Source organism: Pogona vitticeps, chromosome 13 (genome assembly GCF_051106095.1).
Source record: "Pogona vitticeps strain Pit_001003342236 chromosome 13, PviZW2.1, whole genome shotgun sequence".
Classification (NCBI taxonomy): Eukaryota; Metazoa; Chordata; class Lepidosauria; order Squamata; family Agamidae; genus Pogona; species Pogona vitticeps.
Window position 1 is genome coordinate 5,905,227 of NC_135795.1, and position 20,538 is coordinate 5,925,764.

Here is a 20,538-nt window from a genome sequence, read left to right on the forward strand (position 1 = left end):
AAGGAGGTGGGCTGTAGTCCATGAAATCTTATGCTATAATAAAGCTGTCTAATTTTAAGGGTGCCACATGACTTTCTCTCTTTAAATGAGCTGTAACTTGCATGGTGCAACGCCATGTTCCAAATGTAATGCATGAAGTTAAAATCCTAAACGGCAGAGCTTCTGTCAAGGAGACAAAGTGGGAAACTTTGGGAAGTTGGGAAACTCCCAACACAAGATGCCTAAACCTCTGAGCTATCCAGCACGTCATGATGTTAAAAGATAACCCCCGATAATCATCTGCCTTTCTAAGAAAGGCATCTTGGTGGTCTGTAACCCACCAGTGGGTTACAGCAGTAATACTGTTTCCATTTGATTTCTTTTATGACTTCTTTAAAAAGAAGAAAAAAACAATAAGAAGGTATCCAGAAGCAGAGAGGGGAAGCCTTTCGATCCTTGATTAGTTATGGGGAACGAAACAGAAGTTTGTAAAGTGTACCTTTATTTCACGTTATAGACATGTTTGGACTAGCAGTAATTTTGGTATATTGTTGTACAAGGTCTCTGTAATTGTAGGAGTTATAATTCAAGGGGGGCATGGAGAAAAACATTCAGTGCATCGTAGTTTGGTGATAAACATCATTCTTTAGCTTAGCAAATGAGATATATTTACAAGACAGAAGTTGCTACTTCTCAATATTTCTGTTAAATGTAAAGGTTTGATTGCATCATGTCTAGGGTGGTCTTAAGTGTCTAAATAGGCGGGATATAAATAAAATAAAAAAATATATAAATAAATCATGCATCTTGCTTAGAGCCAGCCTAGTGTTCTAGAAATCTGCGTGTCTCCTGAACTTTACAGCTGTTCTGGATAACAACTTCCATACCAGCATCCCTATCTGGACTTTGGAGTCATACTGCTCTTTCCAAAGTATCTATTAACAGTTATCCAGATAAAATTCTTAGGCCAGAAAAACAGTTTTGTTAAAATATAGAATTTTGGTAAGAACTAACTTTTGCACACAGTACATTCAAAGTGATAATAAAGGGTTCAGGTTTTACTAATTTTTCCAACAGATTCTGACTGGGGGGAGGGGAATCAAAGAATGAGGACATTTAATTTAAATTTCTCCCCAAGACTGGCTGTATTTATAAGTCAAAAGAAATTTGATGGAATAAATCTCATCTCAAAAATGTAAGATATGCAGATGACACTGTATTACTGGCACAAAGCAGAAACTACTTTAAACAGCTAGGAAGAAAGCACAAAAACAGGGTTGCAGTGGAATATTAAAAAAGGAAAAAAATAATGACTATGAAGAAATTGATCTTGTTAGGTGTCATCAAGTCACATCTGTCTAATAGCAACACGAATATGGTTTTCAAAGCATTTGATATAAAGAGTGGTTGGCCATGATATATTTAAGAGGTGGTTGACCATTAAGCCGTCAATGACTTTCCATGGCCAAGTAGGGATTCGAAAGAAGATCTCTCGACTGTCCACTACACCACACTGACATAATTTTTAACTCTAGCAATTAAGAAATTGAAATTGTTAAAGATTTTGTATACCTTTGTTCAGTCGTCGGTCGAAATGGAGACTGCAGTCAAGAAATGAGGAAGAAGACAGAGGCTCGAAAGGGCAGCTACGAAAGAACTAGGAACGCTCCTCAAGTGTAAGCATATCAACTGGGGACCAAGTTGAAGGGATACATCTTTTAACAATTTCACTTTCTTAATTGCTAGTGTTAAACTTATGGGCAGCGTGGTATAGTGGATAGTATGAGAGACTGGGCCTCAAGAGACCTTGTATTCCCGGTTAACTATGGATGGATATGAACTCCGGACAGTGAAGAAAGGTGATGGGAAAAAGAGAGAGAGATTTATTTGAAATGTGGTCCCGGGAGAGCATTTTAAGGATAGCAATGGACTGCAAGGAAGATAAATTAAGTGAGTTGTAGATCAACTCAAGGGCTTGAGTTTACAAGAGCTGAGCAGGGCTGTTAAAGAGAGAACTTTTGGGACATCACTAATTGCTAGGGTTTCCCTAAAGTGGAAAGTCACCTGGTGCCACCTGACAACAAACAGTACTTTTAAAAGTCTTTTCAAGCTGAATCTGTGCGGTCAGAAGCAAAGTGCCACTGCGTTCAGCGCCATCTTCCCCCCCCCCCCCCAAAAGCTCCCGATTTCATTATGGATAGGAACACTAACATGCCTTTCAGATTTAATTCATGGTATGTTTGTTTTGGACATCTGTAAAATTTATAAATTGTACTCTTTGTTTACCAGCCCACCAGCAGGGATTTGAATCCAGGTCCCTCCCAACTGTAGCCTGCCATTCTAACCACTACACCGTACTGCTCCGGAGGCTGGTCCATTTCACCATTCCCAGGTTTCAAACTTCCTCCATCGCTGGAATGCAATAGAGATTACAACCACGGGTGTCGGCTCAGTAGCTTCCAACGGCCTGAAATTTCGGGAGCGAAAGCAGAAATCAGGGTCTTTTTGATAGAAATGGAAACAGAACGACTAAGGGCGAGGAGGGAAGAAATCCCAACACACAAACACACACACACACACACACACAGAGCTTTGTGTTAAGCTAGTGCGATCAAGTGACAATGGGAATAGGTGGGGATGCTTAAAGCCAAAGGATTCGAAAATCAAACTTTTCCCTTCCTCCACCATCGCTTGCCCTGAGATTTGTCTCCTTGCAGGGGAGACCCAAAGAAATACAGCAGCCCCCTGAGACTTCAGCCCATGCCTTAAGGCCTGTGCTAACTCCCATCGCCTGCTTTGCTCACTTCAGATTTAAAGCAAAGGAAAGCAAGAACACACACACACACACACACACCAGCAAATGATGTCCAGGTATCAGGAAATGTGTCTGGGCAGGTCTGAGCCTTTTGGGTCAAACCTATTTTCAGTGGACAAGGGGCCTTTTCTCTCATCCTGAAAGAATTCCCCCCACTCAGTGGGTCTCTCTCTCTCTCTCTCTCTCTCTGTGCTCTCTCTCTCTCTCTCTCCCCCCCCCCGCCCCCTTTGATCTCCTCCCAGTGTTTGCCCAGTCGATCAACCCAGACAGGGTTAGCGTCTGAGGTCAGTCGCTTTTCCATTCCAAACTCCCAGACTCATCGGTGAGGGGGAGGAGATTCAGGTTACAGCCCCCCTCCCCTCTCCCCTCTCCCCCCCCCAACACACCCCTTGAACAGCTTTATAACTCTGTTAGCCCTGGGGCCAGGGATAGAATTTGCCCGGTGGATGCTCCCAAAGGGTCCTTTCCCCCAAGTCCGGGAGATGTTTATTTATTTATTTTTGTAGAACCAGAAACTTTCCCTTTTGCTTGTGTCCTGGATCGGAAGACCCCCTTCCCCTGGTTTCCCAGTTTTGGGTCAGTTTTGATTTTTGCTTCAATTTTTTCCCCCACTTCTTTTCGGGGGGGGGCGAAAGAGCCTTGGCCATTTGGAGACCCTCCGGAGCTGGGGAGTGCGCCCGACGAGGCTCCGAGGCGATGAGGCTCTTGGTGGCCACTTGGCTTGGATGATGCTCTTTGGCGGAGGCCGGACCCCCACGGATTTGGGGGGGGGGTGCTGGGAAGAAGCAGCCGGAGCGGCGAAGTCACCAAGGACGGAGATAAGATGAGGACACTGCGCTCAGACCATTAAGCGCGGAGGTCGAAGGAGAAGAAGAAGAAGAATTTTTTTAAAAAAGATATATATATATATATATATAGAGAGAGAGAGAGAGAGAGAGAGCGCGATCCCTCTCCTCCCCGCCAACCTCTCCTCTCTTTCTCGCTCCCGTCTGCGAATGTGATTGTTTTGTCTATCGCACCGGACAAAGTGGAAGACGGCTCCTGCCCGGGCTGGGTGGGAGGGTGGGCGGCTTGGGGGGGGGGGGATAAAGGCTAGAGGCGGGGGGGGGGTTAGATCCCACCGCCTCCGCCGCCGCCGGATGCCTGCGGGGCTTTCCCGAGGAAGGGACCGACGAGAGAGGAAGGCGGCCTGAGACGGCACGGAGGAGGAGGAGGGCCAGCTTGGGACCCCCCCCCCCACCTCCAGCCCGACCCGATGCTGCCCGCACTGATCCTGTCCCTGCTCTCCATCCTGGCAGAAGGGGCCGGCCGGCAGCCCGTCCGGATGAGCCACCTGGGGGTCTGCCCCAACCAGCTGAACCCCAACCTGTGGGTGGACGCCCAGAGCACCTGCGAACGCGAGTGCCGCGCCGACCAGGTGAGTGCCGGCGGTGCCCACCTCTGCCCGCGACGGGGCGCGCGCCTCCAGCCATCCCCGCCTGGACGGCCGTCTCGCGGGGAGGGGGGGGGACGACGATCTTCGGATGAAATGCCCTTCTATGGCAAAAGGAGGGTGAAGCCTGCGCCAGGTTGGCGGGGATCGTGTGGGGGGGCACCTAGCTGGGCAGCTGTGCCGGCGCTTCCCATAGAGAAGGTCCGGGGGTGGGGGTGTGTGTGATGGTTTCAAGCTCTCCCGTTTCCAAATAAAAGATGACTGGACGGGATGGGGAGAACCGGTCGCATTCAGGATGAGCAGGGCGAGAAGATCACCGAGATGGACCCACTGGGTTCAGAACCATCGGCTGCCCTGATACTTTTGCTGGAGCCTGACCATGTTCCCAGGAAAAGAGGCTTTTGAACGCCTGAGAACTTATTCAGTGAGTAGGTGGCACAAACATGGATCTGTAATCCTGGGGAATTCAAAAGCTCTACTTGCTTGTTAACTTTTTAGCCAACCTGCACTAGGATGGGGCAGCCCAAAATGTGGTTTATTTTCATGGGTCACGAAGGCTGCTTCTCTTTCGGGGTCCCTGGCTTCTGTATCTTCATTTCTCCCCAATGCTCCCAACTGTCCCACGTCTCAAGAGCAAAATAGAAGTACTTTGTGCACGCTTGGAGGAATTTCTTTGCTGACCGCTTGGAATCCTTCCAAAACAGCACGTTTTTTTTTTTTTTTGGCTCATAAGCCAACACCTTCATTTAAGGACAGATGAAGCATTTAAGGTTGCTTTTTCCTGCTTCTGTGAGTTGTGCCACAGTCTCCTCTGTCCTGCCCAGAAGAATGTCGGGGTTCAATGGAGCTCCATTGTGAAGCAGCAGGAAGGGATGATCTCTCCAGGTGATGGCAGAGTTTGGGTACCAGATTGCCAAGATAGTTGGCAGAGGGGCAGCGGGAAAGAGAGAGATTGTGCTAGTGGGACAAAAATCCATCAAGGAGCCCACTTGGGTCATGAATAGGAGCCACCCAAGACCACAGTAGGGTGTGCAATTGGTGAATTGGCCCAAAACTAACGAGAGAAGGCAAGGATGGCATGTAGCGTAATATATGACATAGAGATTTTTGCATGCAACATGTCCTAAATCCAGTCCCCAGGATCTCCACAAAAGGTTGAGAAAATCTTCATGGAAGCCTGGAGTGCTTGCAGCCAGCCAGTGTAGAATACATGCTTTTTTAAAAACTAGAAATCTGATACCTGTCAATTAGGCTGAAGTTAGAATTAAGGAATTCTGCACCCAAGCGTTTGTTTTGAGTACCAAAGTTTGAATGGCACTCACAGCCCTTCCACACTAAAATTCACACTTGGTTACCCCAGCCTTTTCTTCATTTAAGCAGCATCTCTTGAGCGGCAGAAAATTTGGGGAGATCGTGGGGAGCAGAGCTTGGAACATTTGGTTTTTAAAAATTATTTGTTCATGTTAAGCATTAGATGCTGAATGATGCATGTGTGGCTATAAATAGTAAAAATGAAAGTGTTTAACTCCTTGAATTAGCAGTATTAACTTGTCACTTGGATCGTTTGCTCTCAAATAAGCAATGGGATGTTACGGTTGACCCCAAAGATTCATTTGGCATTGGTTCCTGTAGGGTTTTCAAATTGCCTTTTCCAATCTGACTTTTTTTGCTAAGAGACCACAAATGCCACGATGCACCTGTCAGGTGGGGATACTGTAATAAGATGTGATCAGAAAACTGTGAAGCTGAGAAAACTTTCACCACTGGATCTTGTCTACCAGTTCCTACAGAATGAAACTCCAGCTCATTAATGTATGCAGAACTCTTGGGCCAGTAAATTCTTTTCATATCTGTTTCAGATCACAGACAACAATTTTCTAATTGCATGCAGTCCCTCCGTGTGAAAGTTACAAATCTGAAAGTTACAAAGCCTCCCATGGATAATTTAGCTTCAGCAGTTGATGTTTGATATTTGAAAAATGATTGTAGAATTTGAAAGACTTGTTTTAGCATTTGAAGCAGAACCAGCGTCTGTCTCAAAGTGGAACAGGAATTTTGGATGACATGCTAAACATGACCAACCTTAAATCAGAGGTTTCTTGACAGAAGAACTTTGAGTGTGAATGGGTTCAGCGATTGTTGCTAAAACTAAATTATCCATAGGATGTTAGAAGCCAATGATTTCTGTTTGTGTGATTTTTGCATGGCGGGATCCATGCATTAGGAAACGGGTCAATATTTTTAAGGTAGCTGTGCAGGAGAAGGCGTAGTACAGAGAGGTGTGAGTTTTACTGGTACCCGGTCACTTTACTTTCTGCAGTGGCTTCCGGGGAAGTATGCTACAAAGATATATGCAAAAGTGATGATGAGTTATCGATTTCGTCTATAGCCATGGTTCCTAATCTGGACTGCAACTGTTACAGTACACCTAATTTTTGGAAAATATCTAGCCTCTTACTGCTTCTAGACCAATTCTTTATTAGAAGTGTGTGTGTGCTTCCTTTACCCAGCAGGAGCTGTGCAAACATCTGTTCTTGATAGAAACCACAGCAATATATAATGCTGTTGAGTGGCACCAACAACGCTTTTTATAATACAATATTTATGCACAGCTTGCTTGTTAAAAATAGTGGATTTAATGTAAATCCATTAAAATCAGTGCATTATTTCAAGTGGGGGAGGGAATCAGTTTATTGCTACTTTTGTTAAATAATGAGAAATTAAATATTCCTGTTGACACCAGCATTGATCGAGATCTACCTAATGGTATTTAGTGGTAAAATCTGAAGAAGACATGGCAATCTGAGAATTCCTATAGCCAAGCAAAGTCTAAAAATGTAGGTAGGCTGTGTTGTTCCATAGTCCTAGAAGTTCTTTGTCTTTTCAACAGAACCCATTCTTTAAAACTCTAATGGGTCTTAATTGCCATCTCATGACAAAACGACATCAAAATAGGGTGCATTAAGAAAGAGAGAGCCCATACCTATATATTGCAGCTAGAAAAAGCTCTGCTTTTCTTGAGCAACTATGAAGGAACAGGAAAGTCCATATTAGCATCCCAGCTAATCCTGCTTTGATCCTAGAAGAACTTCAATCCTCCAGACCATGGACCCTCTGTATGACTGCATATCTTCCGCCTATTGCAGTGTAGATATACTGAGCTAGCTGGAACGCTAATACGAATCCTGAAGGAATTTCTTTCAAGTAGGAGCTGTGATTAGGATCTTCAACCTCAGGCATCATCCTAAAACAGTCTAGAGAATTTTTACTGGCACTTCTGAAGGGAGGAAGTCAGAACACCCAATTGGGATTCTATATATGGTTATGAAAATATATAGTTTTGTTTCGCTTTAAAGCTAGCTACCTACTTATCCATAAAGTTGCTTTCTTTAATACCCTTTTTTGTTTGTTTCACTCTCTATGGAAGGGTGATCACACAAGCAGTACATGTTCTTCTGGGGCCGTCTGTCATGTGTTCAGCTGCGTCCCTGTTGCGTGTTGGAAAGCCCGCAAAACAAGAAAGCAGCTTCAATGCTTACAGTCAAATCCCATGAGATTTCTAGCCCATCACAGCAAATTAACCATTGCCATTATAAGTTGTTGCGTTCCTGGAGCTGCTGCCTCTGATAGTGACGTCCCTCTGCCTCATGGTAGGGCTGGGGTTGTCAAGGAGAGAAGGCAAGCTGTTTTGTGAACTGTACCTACAAGGAGGCTTACATTACTCTATTAATTTAGAAAGTTGCCAAGGTGTCTCCTTCCCACTGGAAGGCCGAGGTCATCTGGGAGAAGCCCATGCCAGAGGTGACTTTCCCACCCTCGCAGCTGGCCAAGCAAGTAGCCACACCACGTGTTCCTACCCGCTTTGACCTCAGATTTCTGGTGTTAGTAGTACCAAGGGGTCATGGTGTGGCACAAGCAGGAGCAGAGGTTGGAAACAGAAATAATTTGGGGGACTACAAGGCCCAGAATCCTCCAACCAGTTTGGTTTAGATTGCAGGAGGTGCAGTCCAAGAAAAGCAACCTTCTCCAACTCTGCCTGTGCTCTTCCAATAGTAATCGCCCTGTTGTTCCAGGTAGGTGTACACACACACACACACACACACACACACACACACACACTTATACCTCACCTTTCTGCTGTAAAAAGGATCGGAGGCAGCTTACATCATTAAAATACAATATTAAAGCTAATGGCGGTGAGTGCATAAATACAAAAAGGGATCAAAGAAATGCCATACTATCAAAATATAAACAACGCCAAAACACATTCAAAGCAATAAGGTGCAACTATCCATTTCACACCCCCACTCAGGGAGCCCAGCCACTCAGGGAGAGTCTCCTGTAGAGAAAGATAGTTGCCTACTTGCGAAACGACAGCCAAGATGAAGCCAGTCTGGCTTCTAGTGGCAGGGAGTTCCAGAGTCTGGGAGCAGCTACTGTACAGAGAAGGCCCTCTCTCCCATGTGCCCACCAAATGCCCTGTTGTGTGTGGTGGGACCGAGGGAAAGGTCTCTCCTGATGATCTTAACAATTAAGCAGGCTCATGAAGGGAGAGGGTGATCAATGAAATAGCTTCAACCCGAGCCATTTAGGGCTTTATAGGTTAGGACCAACACTTTGAATTCAGCCCGAAAACAGATCAGCTGTCAGTGGAGCTGCTGTAACTGAGGGATCATGTGATCCCTGTGACCAGCCCCAGTTAGTAATCTGGCTTCTGCATTTTGGACCTGCTGAAGTTCCTTAACTATCATCATCATCAGAGGATACTATGTTCTGAATTTGTTACTCTTTGATGACTATACAAATAGTATATTACAAATGCTATGTTTGTATATAGTTCATCTTGAATATGTTGAATGGCTTCTGTTACTGTTTTGTAATTTGATAGCCTGGCTATTGTGCATTGCCCAGAGAGTGCTTGTGCGCTATGGGGTGGTATAAAAATATAATAAAAAATACAAACCAACCGACTGTCTTCAGGAGACAGCCTGAGGGAATTTACCTTAAGGGAGCGCTACCTCACTTCTCTGTCAAAACCTTCACACATTTTTATGTCTATTCTTCTTAACAGAACTCTTATCATTATCCCAACTTGATTATTTCTTTATATTTATCTCCTTCTTTTCCTCCAGTACTTCAGGTTGATCTATGTAATCTCCCCTCCCCATTTCCTCCAACTACGTTATCCAAACAAGAACTCCATAAGTCACAACCACGTCAGGGTCTCCCAGTAACAATCAAAACTGAGTAAGACTTTGAATCCAGGTTTTCCTACCCTTAGCTGGACAGGCTGGAAGTTCATTTTCTGTACTTCTCCAGATGGAAGAATCTTGCCCCCTCTGGTGTAAAGCAGGGCACCCCATTCCTGGTGTGAGGGGAGCTTTTCCCGGGGAGGTGTGAGGGGTTCAGGCCCTGCCTTGTCTGGCTTCCAGCATCATCCCAACCCCAAATGAAGATCCTGCTGCCACGCAAAGCCTTGGCAAAGTCCCTCACCAGTTCGCTCATAAGGTGCTTGAAAGCCACCTTAAAAACACCCAATTTTCTGACTTTTTGCCATCCATGACAAAAGATGATTATCCCAAAACTGACAGGATATTATTAGTAGAATGGAGGGCAGATGATAATGGGCTCAAGCTACGGGAAGCCAGATTTAGGCTGAATATCATGAAAAACTTCTTAACTGTTAGAGCAGTACAACAATGGAACCAATTACCCTGAGAGGTGGAGAGATATTCAACAGAAAATTGGACAACCATCTTTCAGATACTCTTTGATTAGGATTCCTGCATTGAGCAAGGGGCTAGACTTGATGGCCTTTATTGATCCCTTCCAACTCAATTATTCTATGATTCTGGCATCCACATTAAGAGGAGAGCAATGGGTCCTGAGGGCACCCCAATCTGCGCCTTCCGGAGGCCGTGTCTGGGGCATCTACTCCTTTTGGCACGGGTTGGCATGCTCTCCTTTTATGCGTGGGGTCAATGGGAACAAACCACCAGTCAGACTTTCCAGCTGTCCAAGCTGACGAGGTTCCTTCCAGTTAGAATTTCTGGTATTGTGAAGTGCTTAATAAACAAGCTGTTTCAGGATATCAGCAAACTGAACACACTACTATTACTACTAATCATCATCATCTTAGAACTGCAGAGCTGGAAGGGACCTTCATAGGGTACAATTTCATGAGTACAGTAGCAGGGGGAAAGGTGTGTGCGTGAGAGAATCTTTTTCTCTTGTCTCCATTGGCAAGATCAGGGTGCGTAGAAGGACGCATGACCCTCCCTTCTCTGAGTTTGTTCACTCCTTTCTCTCCGCCTTCCCCTCCTGTCCTCTTCCGCTTCAAATTTGGAGTCATCAAAGGGGAGCACAAAGGGCAGGTGGGTGTCCCTCTGTCTGCTTTTGCTCGACCTTGGTTGGCTTTGGAGATGTTGCTTCTGAGTACAATAGTGCCTCGCTAGACAGTTACCCCGCATGACAGGTTTTTTTTGCTAGACACTGACTTTTTGCGATCGCTATAGCAATTCGCAAAACAGTGGTTCCTATGGGGGAATTTCGCTGGACAATGTTTATTTATTTATTTTTATTTATTTATTTATTCTATTTATATCCCGCCTATCTGGTAACATGACCACTCTGGGCAGTCCCTAGACCGCCTAGAGTGGTCCCTGCTTGGTCCCTGCTTCGCAAACCGATTTTCGCTCGACTACGATTTGCTTTTCGCTAGGCAATGATTTCGCTAGACAGCGATTTCAGTGGAATGGATTATCATTGTCTAGCGAGGCACCACTGTACTGTTGTGGAAGGCATCCTTTGCTGTTCTGCCTCGAAAAAGTAAATGTCTTGGGTCAGTCCTGAAAGGAGACACAGAATTACGACAGATAGTGGTGAGTTATAAAGTGGAAACTACAAAGCCAGGATGCCCCGAAGCCAGACCATGTTTCTCTTCCCTCTTCCCTCTTTCTGCTCTAATACCACCTAAAATCTCACCCTTTTTCCTGCAACATTCAAGCTGCAATACTCTACCTGCTGACTTCTGTACCCTAAACGCTGAGGCAAATTAGCACTCTCCACCTCAGGTGCCAGCAGGGACCGAGGAAAAGGAAATGCATGCTATTTTTTAGATCCAGTAATTGTAAAGACAGCAAGGCAGTTGGACTGTCTTAAAATTAGGGCTGCCACCTTGTTTAAAGAAATATGAATAGACTAATCATGAGCTTCTTAAGTCTATTCATCACTTTAACTTTATATTTAGAAAAAAAATAGGGTTTCTGACAGAACCAAGGATACTTTTTATTTATTTATTTAATGCATTTATTAAATTCATACCCCGCCCATCTAGATCGAAGTCTACTCTGGGTGGCATCTGTGCATGATCTAAACCGTTTGATGAAAGAGAGGAACAGGAGCCCCATTTCCAAACCTTGCCTTGCTTGATTATGCTTTTAGTTAACCAATATCCACGAGTCAACCTTCCCCCCCCCAAGAATAATATCCCAAGATAGATAGATGGATACACTCCAGATAAAATGCACAGATGACTCTGGGTCGGAGCTCCAAGCCCCAAGCCTGATCCTTAGTAAAAACAAGTCCCCCCTCCCCAGAAGAAAGGGATGAGGTGGGTGTGTTCTGAGTCAAAGTCATTGGGGGGGAAATTGGGTCAAGTCACGAGTGCAACTTAAGCCTGATTTGACAGCAAGTCCCATAACTTGAGTCCCTCTCCCTGACCAGGCCTGACTCTACGGTGTGCCAGAAGGCAGCAGGTGCCTCAAGGAACAGGTGGGAGGGCAGCCAGCATCCGTGAGGGGTAGAGGATAAAGCTGTGTGTGCCGCCACCACCCTGCACAGCACCCTTGGGTGCCCTCCTGCAGTAAGAGTCGGCTGCCAGCCCGGTCAAGGATGGAGGGGCAAACGGGAAGGTGGGTGGAGCTAAGCCTATGCTGGACCACAGGCTCCTGCCTGCTCGGGCCTTTCTCCCAGGTGAGCCACATTTAGGAGCTGGGAAGCACCTGTCTGTCAGGTAAGGCTCCCAGAATGGAGAACCATGGGATTTGTAGTTTAAAAGAACTTAAGCAATAAATGGAACATCCCTATTACCAAGCCGAACATCCCACTGCCAGGAATCGGACCAGAAAACCTAGGCAATGCCTTACATAGGTTTGAATCTGGCCTGTACATGCAAAAGAGTGAAATGGACTAACACCATTTTTCTGCTTATTGGCTTGTTGTTATTGCCAACAGTGAACCACAACTGGAGTAGGCCCATTGAATCATTGGGGCTTTGGTGAGTCAACTCCTCTGTAAGTTCTGTTGATTCAATAGGCCTGCTGTGGTTGTGGCTTCCTTCTCTCTCTCTCTTCTCTCTCTCTCTCTCAACTGCTGAACTGACTTGTGACAGGTTTGGGTGAAAATGCACCAGCACGTAATTTCAGAATTAGTTTATTGCAGAAAAGCATGGCCTAATAAAGACTAATACATTTATACTGTAATAGATGTACTGTATTATCATCCAGGAAGACTCATGCAATAATGCATGTGTTAACTGTTTTAAGTCCCATAGGACTGTTTATTGCTTCTGATTCCTTAAGTGGTAGATACTGGCTGAAATATTGTTGCAAGTGAAGAATAATCATTCACATGCACACTAGTTTCCCTGTGCAAGCAGGATGCCAACTAACTGGAGCATTTTGGAAGAGGGCAACATGAATGACTGGAAACCGGAACCTATGAGGTACGACTGAAAGAACTGGTCATGAGAAAAGAAGACTGAAGGGAGATGTGATAGCACTTTTCAAATACTGGAAAAGTAGTCATCCAGGAGGGCCTGGCATGCCTCAAGTCCATGGGGTCATGAACAGTTGGACACGACTTAATGACTAAACAACAAAAAGTCATCCAGAGGAGGAGCAGGAACTGTTCTTGATCATCCCAGAGTGCAGGACAGGTAATAATGGGCTCAAGCTACAGGAAGCCAGGTTTAGGCTGAATATCAGGAAAAATGTCTTAGCTGTTAGAGCAGTATGACAACGGTAGAGCCAGTGACCTCAGAGGGAGGTGGTGAGCACTCCAACGTTGGAGGCATTCAAGAGGAAATTGGACCACCATCTTTCAGATCTGCTTTGATTTCGATTCCTGCCTTGATTAGGAGGTTGTCTTCGATGGCCTTATTGATCATTTCCAACTCCATTATTCTATGATTCTAGGACCAGGTCTGTCATTAGGTAAAGAGCAACAGTTACCTACTGCAGCACATTTTAGATGCCCTGAAAGGGAAAGAAATTATTGCATTTTCTTCCCTACCATAGCTGAGAAGAGGCTTGTTTGGGTTTTTTCAAATCTCTTGTGCTAAAGTAACTTATCTGATTTGGGGTGTTCCATCCCTTTATTTGAGAGGAGGCTGGCGTTTGCTCTTTGGCTAGGGTCACCGTAGATGTCCTGTTTTACAGAGGACTGTCGTCTGTGCAAATACGTCTTTTATTATCGGAGCTGTCCCTGCCAAGTCCCATTTAAAGACAAAGAACCCTAAGAAGGCTTAGCCAGCATTGAGGGAGAGGGTGGAGGGTTGCTTAAGAAGCCTAGGCTTTCGGTAGCTGCCATGGTCTAAGATAAGATGTAGGGACGGGCTGGAATTTCAGACCAGGATGAAGCGTGAAAGAATGACTTTAGCAGGGGTTTGTGGTAGGACATTTGATAGTTTCAGACTGAATGCTTGATCACTTGGAAGCCCATAAGATAGCTTCCCTTTGCAGATGACTAAGAGTGGTGTAGTAGATAGACTGATAATGGACTAGGATGTAGGAGGCCTGAGTTCAAATCCCCACTCAGCCATAGAAGCTCACTGGGGGTGTGGATCTGGTAAAACCCCTGCCTAGAATATTTCGTTTACTTTGAAATCCGTCAGGGTGCCTATAAGTCAGTTCCAATTTGACAGCACACAACTAATTAATGTTAGGCAGAGAAGAACCCAGCCATACAGGGTTGGGGTTGGAGGCCAAAATTCAATATCCACTTATATATCTGGAATCTTATTCTCATTAAGGATGTAAAACAGGCACTTCATGAAGTCATAGTGGTAATTAGGGTTTTTTCCCCAAGCTTTTTGAGGGGGTGGCAATTTTTAACATTCACAGTTATTCAGAGCAAATACTGGGCTGAGTTGAAACCAACTTATCCCGGAACAAATTATTTATTTATTATTATTATTATTTATGTAAAGTGTTTATACCCTACACCTCAAGAGGACCCAAGGTAGCTCACAGTATTAAAAACAAACAATATTAAAAGCCATAAGTCATTGCAGTCCTTAAAAAGAATTAAACAGATATCAACTTAAAAATTGGTGGAAAAATTTGTCTTGAAAAGGGGGATTGGTTACCGGAGCCATCTTCACTAAAGAAGTTTTAGAACTGCTTAGCAACTTTACTTTGCTAAGGTACCTTAATGCTTATTGATTGCAAAGACCATTCCTGCTATTAGGTAGAGTGAGATATTTGCCCCAGGGAGCGAGTCTTAGACTGCCCCTTGGAGTCAGAGGGAATTTCTGTACTTCTCCAGTTCTCTGGGCTTGAGGAGACAAATCTCAGAGTGAGTAGTCCTAGAGGAGAAACCTTGATTTCTGATTGTGAAATAGTTTTAAAAACTTGTACACCTACCTCCACCTGGCGGAGAAGCACATGGAGAAGCTTTCTCTTGCCATTGGAAGAGAGTGGGAGTACCAGAATCACGTCCCTGGCTGTTAAATCATCCTATAGGGACACTATCTTGTCTTTTACCTTGGGCAACAAAATGTGCCTACAGCTTAGAACTTTAATTTGTTAATGTTAAACACTAGCCAATATTAGAAACTGGAAAATTAATTCATTGGCGCTGACATCCTTGTTTAACATGCTGAAGTAGCAGAATTAATTTGCTACTTGATTTGCTAACTCTAAAATAAACAGTGGGGTTTACAGAGTTTATTCACTGTTGACACCATCAGGAGTGTAAATTTTTAAACCACCCTCTGGATTCATGGACTTCTTTTTAAAAAAATAGACAATGAACACCACAACGCAAACTTTCAGCTGAGAAAGAAAGGCGATAGGCCTATATGACAATACCGAGGACAGTCTAAAGATGATGGAACCATGTCTATCTGCTCTTTAAGAAGCACACCCTATGTTACCAGATGGTTATATGCAAAAGGAAGACCAAATTCTGTACCCACTTTCTTGTAGACTACAAAATCGCCTAGAGTAGACTTTGGTCTGGATGGGCGGAGTATAAATTTAACAAATAAATAAATAAAACCACACACCACAGAAACCATTAGATACAGGACACAGTATTAGGGTTGCCAAAATCTCAGCTACTTCTGCAGGTCACAACAGCCCATTTCCTAACCCATACCACCCCCACCCTCCCCGGGAAGATCCAATCAGAAAGCTAGTGCCTCTTGTTTCTTATGGATAATGTAATTGCAAAATGCTGTTTGAAGTTCAAAATATTATTCTAGCATTTCAAGAACTGGAAGCGAAACCGTCTCTGTCTCAAGGTGGAAAAGGCTAAGATGAGGTGGCTGGATGTAAGCAAAGGCATTTACATTCAAATCTAATCTACCAAGAAATCTCTAACAGCTTCTGTATGTGTGCTATAAAAATCTATGTGAGAGGAGTTAATGAGTTATTAACTCTGTACAAGTTACTCCTGGATCTGCCTGAAGAACTGACCACTATTGGCCATAGCTTCTGACCGCGGTACTTTTAGAAAAGCTAGCAGCTATTTAAGACAAATGTTAGTTCTCTCCTGGTTGTCTTCTACTGAAGATCAATGTATCCTTCTTCTTTTTCTTTATGAAGGGAGGGAGCGTGTGAACACGTGTGCTTTAAATAAATGGCCAGAATCCTACCGATGTTTGCCCAAGATTGGTGAAATGTGTCATGGCTAAGAGACAAGATGCCAGAAGGCCTCGCTGTGGCACAACTGGGCATTTAAACAGATGTTTATAAAAGTAATTCACGACTGTGCCGGCACGTAATCAATTAGCTGCAATTACCCACAGCAGTCTACGCAGACCATACACAAACATTGATCACAACCTAGCCGTTGTTTAATGGTTAAAATTGTCATTACTGCTATCTGTAAAATGTTATTTTCATAAAGCTACATTGATTGGTAGCTTTTGGGGTCATTTGGCTGGAAACCTAATGAATTTAATGTTTGTGGTTTAAACAGATGTATGATTAATGCTTTTTCGTGCATTATTGCCAAAAGCTGTCCTGCTTCTGCTAAACTAGCAGCCAACCCTAAAGAAAAGTTATTTACCACACCTGGGTTTCTTTGATAAAGATATTGCTTGGTGTAAGCACCAGGACTAGAGAGACCTCAGTTCAAATCCTCAATGAAGTCTTCTGGGTGGCCATGGGCAGACACAGGGGCTTATTGTAAAGATAAGGGTGTGTGCGTCATTATGGATGACATCTTGAGATCCTTAGAGGAATTGTAAGTTTAAAAAAAATAATATTTCAGATTACATTCTGATGGAGTATGTCACCTTGCAGTTAACATGGCCTCCTTTGCACGGGTCTGTGGTATTTTACGAATGTCTTCAGGTTATTTTTTATTATGCAATGTTTAATTCTTGTGTATGGGACGTGGTGGCGCTGCGGGTTAAACCGCAGAAGCCTCTGTGCTGCAAGGTCGGAAGACCAGCAGTCGTAAGATTGAATCCACGTGATGGAGTGAGCTCCCGTCGCTCGTCCCAGCTCCTGCCAACCTAGCCATTCAAAAGCATGTAAAAATGTGAGTAGATAAATAGGTACCACCTCGGTGGGAAGGTAACGGCGTTCTGTGTCTAGTCACGCTGGCCACGTGACCACGGAAACTGTCTTCGCAGAAACGCTGGCTCTATGGCTTGGAAACGGGGATGAGCACTGCACCTTAGAGTCGGACACTTTTACCTTTTACCTATGGTTATTTTAATTTCTGATATATTATTTATTATTATGAATAAGCATTATACAAATATTCTTAAATAATGTTTTATGGGTTATTGAATATTATGCTAACTAACTATCTCCGGATAAACACTGGCTTTGCGGCTTGGAGACAGGGATGAGCACCGCCCCCTAGAGTTGGACACAACTGGACTAAATGTCAAGGGGAACCTTTTACCTTTATGCTGACTAAAACATATTTTATTTTAAAACAGTTATAGAGTTGATAACAAAATGAAATATTTGAATTGTGATAGAAAAGGATTCTTGTTGTATAGGTCATTGGGCAAAATCCTGTTGCGTCAAATTGCCCTGACATAGACTAGATCCCGTGTAGGAAATACAGTAATAAATTTAAATGAACTGAAACCTTCCTATCCCTCCCTTTCAGCTTCTGAGGTTCCCGAGGACTAATGGTGGCAACGAGGAGCCTTTAATATTAAAATAAATAAATAAATAAATAGATCACTGTCATTTTCGATCCCAGTGGCAGCGATCTGGCAACAATTTTTGACTATTGAAGGCTCCCCCCCCTACTTCTTACGAGTCTCCCAACAGCTTCTCTGGGTCGTAAAAGACCTCTAGGGAGCCTGAAAGGGAGAGGGAGATAAAAAGCTTTCAATTTAAGTTAATTATTTCTGGTGTTGGATCTGTTCTACACTGGTGCAACTTCATGGCACAGGATTTTGCTCACTGTTTTCTGTGACCTAAGACAGCATTGTTGCAAAAAAGAAAAAGAAAAAAAGACATGAAATAAAATAAAATAATTTCATTCCATCAGGTTTAAAGGCAGAGCAGTTCAGGGGCATGTCGGCTGTCCCAGGTTTGATCCCCAGTTCTTTCACTTAGGGGCGAGAAAGGTTTGTGCCTGAAATGCTGAGAGTAGTTGCTGGCCAGTGTAGACACAGGGGACAAAACCCACCAGCTGGGCAGTTGCACAATTCATGCCTCCAGCAATGGCTGTCGTTGGCCCTGATCCGATGCCCCCCCCCAGCCAAATGAGAAGACTTGCCAGTGTTTTATAGATCTTGTTGGGATCTGGGGTGGAGGAAAAGCTCCCAGCTCCCTCCAAGTAAGGAGAGAGGTAGGATAGAAGTTTGCTTATCGCTCCTGAGCCAAATATGGTAGGTGTCCCTTGCATCCCCCCGGAAAAAAAAATTGGTGCCTTCCTGAGCTAGATGTACCAATGCTCTGTCTGGGATGGGGTGGGTTTCTGGGTTCTTAAGACAGAGAATGGCCACTGCGATGGCGAGAAGGGCCCAAGGTGGCTTGAACTGACACGCTTTGCTCCTCCTCCTCCAACAGGACTGCGAAGGCTTCGAGAAATGCTGCACCAACGTCTGTGGTTTGCGGAGCTGCGTGGCCGCCCGCTACGCTGACGGAAGCCTCTCCTCCCTGGAGCAGGTGCAGGAGGCCACCTGCGAAAGCTTTGTCTGCACCCAGCAGGGCTCGGACTGCGACATCTGGGACGGGCAGCCGGTCTGCAAGTGCAAGGACAGGTGTGAAAAGGAGCCCAACTTCACCTGCGCCTCTGATGGACTCACCTACTACAACAAGTGCTACATGGATGCTGAGGCTTGCATCCGGGGCATCAGCCTCGCCGTCGTGCCCTGCAAGTACATTTTCACCTGGCCCAACACCAGCCCGGTGCCCGTGGAGACCACGGCTCACCCGACCCCTGGCGCCGTGGCCGCTGAGCTGCCGATACCCCCCGCCCTCTACAACAACCCCTTCCACCAGTCGGTCTACGTAGGCGGCACCGTCAGCTTCCACTGCGACGTGAGCGGGCGGCCCCGTCCGGATATCACATGGGAGAAGCAGAGCGACCACCAGGAGAACTTCATTATGCGGCCCGACCAGATGTATGGCAACGTCGTCGTGACCAACATTGGCCAGTTGGTGATCTACAATGCACAGCTGGAGGATGCTGGGATCTATACGTGCACGGCCAGGAACTCCGCCGGTCTTCTGCGAGCAGACTTCCCGCTCTCCGTCATCAAGAGGGAGCACTCCAGAGGAGAGCCGAAGACACCCACCGCCCCACAGCTCCCGCCTGACGAGTGCCTGAAGGAACCAGATAAGCAAGAGTGCGAGGCCCACCAAGTCCGCTGGCATTTCGATGCCAAGAAAGGCTCTTGCGCCACATTCCGCTATGGTGGGTGTGGGGGCAACCAGAACCACTTTGATACTTATGAGGAGTGCCAGTTGGCCTGCGTCAGTAACGCGGTCAACCTGTGTACGCTCCCCATGGTCCAGGGCCCCTGTAAGAACTGGGAACCCCGCTGGGCCTACAACCACCTGATGAAACAATGCCACTCTTTCATCTACGGTGGCTGTGAGGGCAACGAGAACAACTTTGACAGCAAAGAGAGCTGCGAGGATCTGTGCCCCTTTCCCAAGACCCTGCAGTGCAAAGCCTGCCGCCTAAAGAGCAAGATGGTCCCGAGTCTCTGTCGCAGCGACTTTGCCATCGTGGGGCGGCTGATGGAGATCATCGAAGACCAGGATTCTGGCATTGCCCGCTTTGCGCTGGACGATGTCCTGAAGGACGAGAAGATGGGCCTCAAGTTCTTCAACATCAAGTACCTCGAGGTGACCTTGACGGACATGGACTGGAACTGCCCCTGCCCCAATATGACCACGGAGGACGGGCCCCTGATCATCATGGGGGAAGTGCACGACGGCATGGCGGTTCTGGACCCAAACAGCTACGTCCGGACTGCCAACGAGAAGCGGGTGAAGAAGATCTATGAGCTTCTTGAGAAGAAGACCTGTGAGCTTCTCAACCGGTTCCAGGACTAAGGTGGGCTGTTTGCCCTTCGGGTGGGGAGGGAAGAGAGACAAAACGTGCCACACACACCCCGAAGACGCAGCTCTTCTCTGCTCATGCACCGCAGTTGCGCAGGACTGGACTAGAATCTGTTCTAGGAAGAGCGACTGCCCTAGACGTCGGTACGAACAGAGGAGGTAAACGCTGACTTCTTTCCTCAGTCGGTTCCATGGACCAGCCTCTTGTTTTTCAAAGATTATCATTATCCTATTACAATGAAGCTCTATTATGCTTGTAACTACCTATCATCTGCTTTTTGTGTGAGCTGTAATTTATCTGTGCCTGTGACAACCACGTCCTCATCCCAGTCTATCCTGTGTACAATTAATAATACTGTAATATTAATAAAAAAAAAACAAGCAGTGTTTCTTCTCCAGTCACAGTGAAGGTTGATTGCTTCCCTTCCCTTTCTGTTTTAACATCTCTCTGATTAACAAAAGGGCCTAGCCATTCTGGCATAGAGATTACTGGTATACAGATTGCTGTTGGTACAATTTGGTTTGAACCAAATAAC

At 45.4% G+C, this 20,538-nt stretch overlaps 1 protein-coding gene across 1 annotated transcript; it reads left to right on the forward strand.

Annotated features, from left to right (window-relative positions):
• Positions 1-3,899: 3,899 nt before the first annotated feature.
• WFIKKN1 (WAP, follistatin/kazal, immunoglobulin, kunitz and netrin domain containing 1) lies at positions 3,900-20,404 on the forward strand. Its single transcript, XM_072983018.2, has 2 exons — positions 3,900-4,211; positions 18,500-20,404. Exons 1-2 carry the CDS (start codon positions 4,050-4,052, stop codon positions 19,994-19,996), a joined length of 1,659 nt encoding a protein of 552 aa, XP_072839119.2. The 5' UTR covers positions 3,900-4,049; the 3' UTR covers positions 19,997-20,404.
• Positions 20,405-20,538: the final 134 nt, after the last annotated feature.

Bases quoted from the DNA above. Each gene is read 5' to 3' on its own strand.
- WFIKKN1 (XM_072983018.2), top strand. From the start codon at position 4,050: ATGCTGCCCGCACTGATCCTGTCCCTGCTCTCCATCCTGGCAGAAGGG. The intron at 4,212-18,499 runs GTGAGTGCCGGC...CTCCTCCAACAG, and splicing joins GCGAGTGCCGCGCCGACCAG to GACTGCGAAGGCTTCGAGAA.